Source organism: Myotis davidii, unplaced genomic scaffold, assembly GCF_000327345.1.
Source record: "Myotis davidii unplaced genomic scaffold, ASM32734v1 scaffold534, whole genome shotgun sequence".
Taxonomy (NCBI): Eukaryota; Metazoa; Chordata; class Mammalia; order Chiroptera; family Vespertilionidae; genus Myotis; species Myotis davidii.
The window spans coordinates 2116506-2124697 of NW_006286678.1; the positions used below are offsets into that span (position 1 = coordinate 2116506).

The following is an 8192-nucleotide window of genomic DNA, read 5'->3' on the forward strand; positions in this document are numbered from 1 at the left end:
ATTAGACAGATTTCATACAAAAATGTTCTGAGCAGACACTAGATCCATGGGAATTGAAAGTAAAAACAGGATTGCTTCAAGTTACCTTGGGTACCAACAATCTCCATATGAAGATGGGCAAGTCCACTTGCTGTGGACAGAGCGAGTTTTATCATTCCTTCCACAGTAACTGTGTATCTGTTCAAATAATCAAAAAGGGATCCATGCTCATGATAATCTGACACCAACCAGAGCTGAGTCCATGTACCATTGTCTGCAAAGTACAATAACAATATTTCAGACAGCCTGTAGAACATTTACAATTTATTTGTTCAAAAGTTATCACTTTACTCTATCCCAAATCCCACTACAATATGATCAAACCTTAAATTTGTAAATATTTCCTTCATATTTTCCTGTATTTTCATTTTTTTAAAAAATATATTTTATTGATTTTTTACAGAGAGGAAGGGAGAAGAATAGAGAGCTGGAAACATTGATGAGAGAGAAACATCGATTGGCTGCCTCCTGTACACCCCCCACTGGGGATGTGCCCACAACCAAGGTACATGCCCTTGACCGGAATCGAACCCAGGACCTTTCAGTCCACAGGCCGAAGCTCTAGCCACTGAGCCAAACCAGTTAGGGCACTTTTAGGTTTCTTATGTTCTAATGCTTTCAATAATAAAGATAAATTTAAAAAAAGAGAGAAAGACAAGAAATCACAGTTCAAAGATGTAATCTTGAGTCTACAGAGACAGTGGTAAAGTGGGAACTCTTTAGTGCCTAGAAAAATTCCTGGTTCAGGTTAGGTGCTCAGTGGTTGTTTCTGGGAGGAGGGAAACAATGAAGGGAAGCAGGAAAATGAGAAGTATCAGGACCCTAGTATGGCCACAGTGTGGAATGGAGCAGTATGGAACAAAACTCAAAGTGAGGTGAAATGAAGAAATGCAAGCTTTAATGAGAGGCTCTGAATATAGTTAACAAAGAAGCCACACAAGATGATTATGACTCTAAGACTTCATAAAAGTATATCACTGACACACGGAAAAACTGAGCCAGAACTGAAATGTCAGGAGAAGAAAAAGTTGGGATTGAACCCAGTTTTACACACACAAGATGATTTTAAACCTCAAGAACGAGGAATGTATGTACCAAAAGTTCACTTGTAAGCAGATGCATGAATTTGCAAAGTGTTTTCCCATGGGAATCAAGGTAAAGGTTTTGGATAGGCTGGTCCACAAAAGCCTATTTAACCTACAAGTAGCTAGAAATATATGAAAAACCACATTTCATGAAATTGTGAGAAAAAGTATTACAATAGTACGAAGCACCACAATTCAGTAAATGATACACACCTTAAGTCATTGTGACCTGAGTTCAAATCCAGGAGCTGTTATTGACTAAGTGACTTCAGACAAGTTTCCTAACCAGTGAGCCACAGTGTCTCCCTTTACACAACAAGAATACCTTATTTTGTAAGACCATTAAGAAGATTTTAAAAATAGAATAACAGATTTTTTAAATGCATTTAGTACATTAAAGCACTTAGTTCCATAGCATGGAACATGAGAATTTAAAATGTGCTGTTTCTTTCCTCATTAGTTATAAAACAAAAGACAAAACCCAAATTGACATAAAACAACTTCTGTATTTTGAAGGCTGTTATCTGAAGGAAAGCAACTCTGATTAGAAGAGATCAAAAAAGATGTTTTCAGAAGATTCTGGAGGGGACTTTTCAGTACTTTAAAAAGGATTTGGAGATTTGTGATACCAGTTCTTTACAAACTTGTTCTTCATAAATTGCTTCTGTTCAAACTGTACCTTGTCTCTTCCTTGACACAGATATATCACTACTTTATCTGCCTACTGTTTATCCATGACTGAATTATGAAATACAAGAAAAAAATAGGAACACAGGCAGACGGAAGATAGATTTTTCTGAGGTAATTGACAAGAAAAGCAGAAGGAAAAAAATATATGTAAGAGGCTGTGCATATATAAAAGGTTATCTGGGTAGATTTAACTAAACCAGGAGAATGAAGATAAGGGAGAAGGGAACTGGGGTAGAGGGGCAAGGGAAGAGCCAGCAAGGTCAGTTAGTTCCCATGGTGACCACCAGATGACAGCACCAGCTTGGTTGCTGCTTGAGCAAATGCAAAGAGAAAGCTCAGCCCACAGCAGCAGGAGCATTTTGTGCCAGTTTTCGACTTGGAACATGCCTAACAGAAAATATTTCCAGGAAACCAATAAAATATAATCAGATTCAGTCTCTAATTCTAACTATCAGTTTTCAAATAATACAAGGAGCAAGTTCAGAGACAGTATAGGAATTCAATTAGTAAAATCCAGACTGATAAGCCCTACAGGACAAACAATTTAGTTTCTTCAACAAATAAACTGCAAGAAGAAAAAAAAAAACAAAAGATGGCGAAGGAACCTAGAGATTTTAAGGGACTTAAGATTAAAACCAACCAAATGCAATGTGTGGACTTTGTATCCTAAAATGAATAACCAATTGTTTAAAAATAATAATAATAAGAGACAGCTGCAGAAATTTAAAACTAACTAGTTATTTGATATTTTTTAAAGTGACAATAGTAGTGTGATTATGTTTCATTAAAAGTTCTTTATAATCTAAAGATACAAATGACAATGTTTATGGATGAAAAGATATGTTATCTGGAATTGGCTTCAAATAATTTAGTTAGGGGGCAGTGTAGGTGAAATCAGAGATAAAATATGATTGGCAGTGAACTAATAATTATTAAAGGTGAGTGATGGAAGTTCATTATACTATTTTTTATATAATGGAAATTTTCTCTAAATAAAAGTTAAAAAAATAAACAAGTAATAAATGCTTGTTGTATATAAATTTGAAAATACAGAAGCAGAATGAAAAATCAAATCATCCATAATTACCCACTGAGTTTAAACAGTTAACAGTTTGAAGCAATAAACGTTGTTGAAAAAAATGGGAAGGGAGAGAGGGAAAAAGATAACTATGGTTCTGGCCAATCTCAAAAAGATAATGATAGCATTTTTTTAAAAATAGGAAAGCTGGAAAGCATTTGATTCAGGTTAGGAATAATGAGAGTTGAGTTGTAACATACGTCTCTGACAAAAGCTTTAAGAGTAGAAATTGTAGACAAAAGATGGTAAGTGCAGCCAAAAAAGTAGTTCAAGTACAGTCTGAAGTCACTGCTCACAGTCACCACTCATTCTGACTCTCCCCTGAAAGGGCTTCCTTGCTTCCTCAGCATCTGATCTGACCCTGGACTTTAAGCACCTGAGCCACAAGCAAAGCAGTGTCAATGTGGTTTTGGAGAAAACATGTATCTACGTAATAATCTATTTAAGCCCCAGGGAACCTAAAACAGACTACACTGAGAAGTTTTTTTTTACTCTCCTTATAAAGTTATTAGTGTATATCAGAATGCTCTTAAGGTGAAGAGGTGAAATGGAACCAGATATCTGGGCTCTATACTACCTCAAAATGTTGAGCAACCCGAGTTTATAAGTTTTTCTGTATTATGACTTCACTCAATAACTAACTGTCCAGAAGCAAAATAACAAAGCACGTGGCTTTTTAAAAAATTAGCTGTTATAAAACAATTAGAGATTTAGGAACAGGTTGTCAAGAGTCAAGGAAATCTTTAAGGAGTTCCTGGTTCTAAAGACTTCTAATATATTCCATTTGACCAAATGGGTCTAATCTATATGATACACATCTATTTTTCTCATTAAATTTGACAGTGCTCAGTAGCCATATCTGTAAAAAGGCTTTATTAAATAGATTTTGTTACTACTACACTCAAAGGAAAAGTAAATGTTACTGACCTTTATTGTCTGCTGCTATAAATCCCAAGATGTTTTCATGACGTAACATTACAGTTTGATAAATCTCTGCCTCACGGAACCATGAACGTTCTTCTCTAGAAGAGAATATTTTCACAGCAACTTCTTCTCCTCTCCACTTTCCTCTCCAAACTTCTCCAAATCGACCTTTGCCAATACTTTCTTGTAACACAATAGTTCTTGCAATTGTTCTCTGAACAAGCAATGGCAAACCTGAAGATAAAAATAAATAGTATTCAATACAAACAATCAACAAAAGTATGGGTATCCAACACCACCATAGGAAAGGTGCAACTCTTTTAAGCTCTACTTTTAAGGAACTTACAATCTCAATGAAATAAAGACCACTTTTGCAGACACAGTAATTCATGATAAAAGGTAAATAATAAATACATTAAAAGAATCCAGAAACTCCTGGCTAGAGGGTCAAGGTAGGCTTTGTAAAGTAAGTTGAATTTAGACTGGCCTTTACAGAGGGATACCTAAGGAGATGAAAAGGAGGTAAGGTATTCAGGTAAGAGGAATATGCAAGCATAGGTACAAGAAGGAAATGAATGATACATTTTTAGGGAACCAGCTTAGATAAACGGAAAGGAGGTGCATGTAGTAAAGCAGTGGAAGAGAAGGTAAACTGTCACCAAAATGTGACAAATACTAGAGATGCCAAGCTCAACATGGCCAGTGAGAGCTGTGGATAAGCGAAGAACTATTAAAAATGTCTGAAAAGAGGCTATGTATGGAAAGAAATAATTTTAAAAAAATCTGATTTTAGAAAGATGAATCTGGTAACAGTTTTAATTGTGGGAGGAGAAAAATAGGTGAATACAAGACACATAAAAATAAATTCTGGCCCAACTTTTAATAAATCAGTAAATTATCACAGAAACCGTTTCAAGATAGGCAATTTACTTGCTAGGAACTGGCTGACTATGCAATACTAGTATCTTAAGTGTCTAGCAATTTACTCTGGTAATTTTTTTTTACCAACTGAACTTGCCTTACTCTAAAACGCATTTTTTGAAATATTGCCACATGTATTTCATTTATAGAAAAGGATTTACAACTACCTACAACAGTTAAGTAACACTGTATTTGGGACTATTCCAGTTCACCTAAATAGCTGACAATTCAGGACCCATGTAAATGGGATGGTCAAGATAGGCTAATGGGACAAGGAAAGTTTTTGTTATTCCCATCACCCTTGGATTCTAGATGCAGACCTAAAATTAAAAACCACATCTATACTCATCATATTATCTATATTTGGTTACTCTAACCCACATGAATACCTGAGCATTTTCAAAAAGTAATAATTTTCTTCTAAGGACAAAAATAAACAAGTCTAATTTAGATCTCTATGTTCTCTGCGTTATTCTTCTGTACCTTGAGAAGAGTAAACATCAATGGGGAAAATGCTTCACATTAGTGAATACAAATAAGACCTAAATAACATGCATACATTATAACAGATCATAAGCATGAACAAGACATAAGGAACATTGGTATGAGACTCACTCTCTTTCAAACACTGCACACATATGCATGCTCACACACACTTGACGATTCAATGACAGCTTAAATATGGACACATGCACAACCTGAGACTCAAGTTAATACAACAGGGATTAGATTAGCTCTTCACTGTCTTCTCTGCAGTTCCCAAGTTAAAAGTAGTCTCTGAGAGAGATAGGACCTTTCCTCAGTTATGGCCCTGGTATTGAGTAATAAGCATGTAAGTTCATAATATGAAATGTTTAGTTTTACCTTTTCCTCAATGAGTAAAAGAACTAAAAGGAGCACTATGTATACACATTTTATTTACTCACAAGCTTGAGTCCCATGCATGAGGTAGCAGGCAATAAGGCTTTATAATGAATAGAAGGGAAAGAAATGGCATTTTCTGTTGTCATTCAACAGACAATAGCTTCTGTCTGGATTAATCTGCAGGCTATTTAGCACCCAATGAACTATGACAGGGAAAGGAGGCCTTAAACTAAGCTTTTTTGTACAATGCAGCAAATAGATCCTGTATGTCAGATTTTTCTTCCAAATATCTTTTCAATAAGAGTAACACCTGTCATTTGGATATACGTGACCATTTCCCACGTGTTTTCACACAAACATTTTTGTCTCATTTGAACCTCATAACAATCTAATTACTTTAATTTTAAAGATGAAATAACTCAGACATGAGACAAGTAACTACCCCAAACTACAGTTACTTGCAAAAAATGTAAACAAGTTTTTGCAGGGTCAGGCATAAAAGAAGTGAAGCTTTCACAGAGATCACAGAGCTATAATCCCTGGTGGATCTATAACTATAGATAAAATGGGAAAAATAACAATACAAGTCTTTCCTTCATTTCTATGTCTTTAAGGTAAATAATGTATTCTTATTGGAAAACCAACTGCCATCCAGACAGTAATTTCTTTTGCTCCGTTAGGTAGGCTTGTTCCCTGGAGCCTATGCCAAGTGGCGTGAGCTGCTCTGATTTCCTGGGTGTAAGTTTGGCAACAAGAGAACAGGTCCAAGGGATTAATTCCAAATGATCTGTAGCCACCCTGATTTCCTGTGACTGTTGGTCCTCGCTTATCATATTTTGGTCCAGAATAACTTTTAGAATAAGCCAGATCTTCTTTGGGAACTCTTTGGCATAACTCAGAATCAATGGGAAATCCCAGGGAAGCCCTAAAACAATCTCCACTCCTCTACCACTCCTGCCCAAAGACTGTCGCATCTTCAGTACTAAGGCTGCTCCATCTCAATTCAACCTCTCATTGCTTCCTTCCTCACAAAGTTCTCAGAGGTCCCTAAAGGCTGTCCTAAGAGATGTAGGCTCTAGTGCAAACTACATGTCCTAGAAGTCATAACAGAACTCACTAAATATATATATATATATTATAGCCTAATTCTACTGAAAAAGATTTCAGGTCATGAAATCAGTTTCTAAATGAACATAGATATATGCAGCTGATGCATATACATCAATATGTTAATTTCCTTAAAATAAATAGGCATTTGACATTTATGTGAACTTTATTAGCAGATTTGATTTTGTGCCTCAAAGTCATATTCTCCGCTAGTCACAACTTCTGCTTTAACGTTTCTTTAGTCACTTGGTGATAAAATTAGTGAAATTTTCATTATATATTTTCAAATCTTCATTTTACCCATAAATATAGCCCTTATTTGAAGTTGATTTATACCTCTCAAAGGTGATAGGATATCTCATTTAAAGTCCTAACAAACCACTTTAAGTAGTATTACCAAGTATCTGTTCCATATTTCTGATGAAGAAATAGAAGTCCAAAGAAGAAACATGGTTTGACCAAGGTCAGGGAGCCAAGCAGTGACAAAGTGTGCACTGGAGTCTAGCTCTCTTAATTCCTACCTGAGTGTCACATTACAATACTATAGAGGATAGAGGTCTTCCTCTCTTAGTATCCTTCCAAAGCAAGAAGTCAAAAATAAATCCCCTTTGGTTTATACATAAAGCAGTGCTATATCAAATTCCACTTCTGAGAGTAATTCTGGCAATTTTTTAAAAATATATTTTTATTGATTTTGTACAGAGAGGAAGGGAGAGGGATAGAGAGTTAGAAACCTCTATGAGAGAGAAACACTGATCAGCTGCCTCTTGCACACCTTCTACTGGAGATGTGCCCCCAACCGGAGTACATGCCCTTGACCAGAATCGAACCTGGGGCCCTTCAGTCTGCAGGCCTACGCTCTATCCAATGAGCCAAACCAGTTAGGGCAATTTCTTAGTCTATTTCTAATCCCACAAAAAATGACCAGAACTGAGAAAAGCAAACATCACAGGGGCCATGGATCCATCCAGTTATTATATTAAATAACAAGGTGGTTAGACTTTTTTTCTGAGGTGAAAAATGACTAAAAATTCATAAAGTAAATAACCTTCACAATTCGAAACACATTTTCTGTCATGCCTGTTTCTGTTCAAAGACAAAAAAAAGCTGGTAAACAATGCTAATAGAATGGGTAGCTGCATATCATTTGAACATCTTTGAACTCAGCCTGATCTATATGAGAATGATTCTTCTTATTCTTACTATCTCATGGAGTCCTGAGGTGAGAATACTTTGAAATTTACACAAACGTGAAGCTGATATACTGACTTATTTCAGTAAAAGTTAGTTCTAATCTGTCTACACTAAAGTAGCCATAGTCAGATATAGACCAAGCTTAAAGACCTTTACTAGGCTCAAGCTGGACTAGTATTCACACTCTCCCAAGTTTTAACTAACCAAATCAAGTGGCTCAGCCAATCTAGACTAATAAAAGAGAAAAATGGTAATTGGCGTACGACGCTACCCTTTTCATTGGCTAATCA

At 35.8% G+C, this 8192-nt stretch overlaps 1 protein-coding gene across 1 annotated transcript in view; it reads right to left on the reverse strand.

The window, feature by feature from the left end:
- TGFBR1 (transforming growth factor beta receptor I) overlaps positions 1-8192 on the reverse strand; it is a 23733-nt gene that overhangs the window by 11393 nt on the left and 4148 nt on the right. The window contains exons 3-4 of the mRNA XM_015560456.1: positions 3820-4050; positions 86-253 (exon numbers count right to left, since the gene is read on the reverse strand). Of these exons, the coding sequence (XP_015415942.1) occupies positions 86-253; positions 3820-4050 (399 nt within the window). The remainder of the gene's footprint in view (positions 1-85; positions 254-3819; positions 4051-8192) is intronic.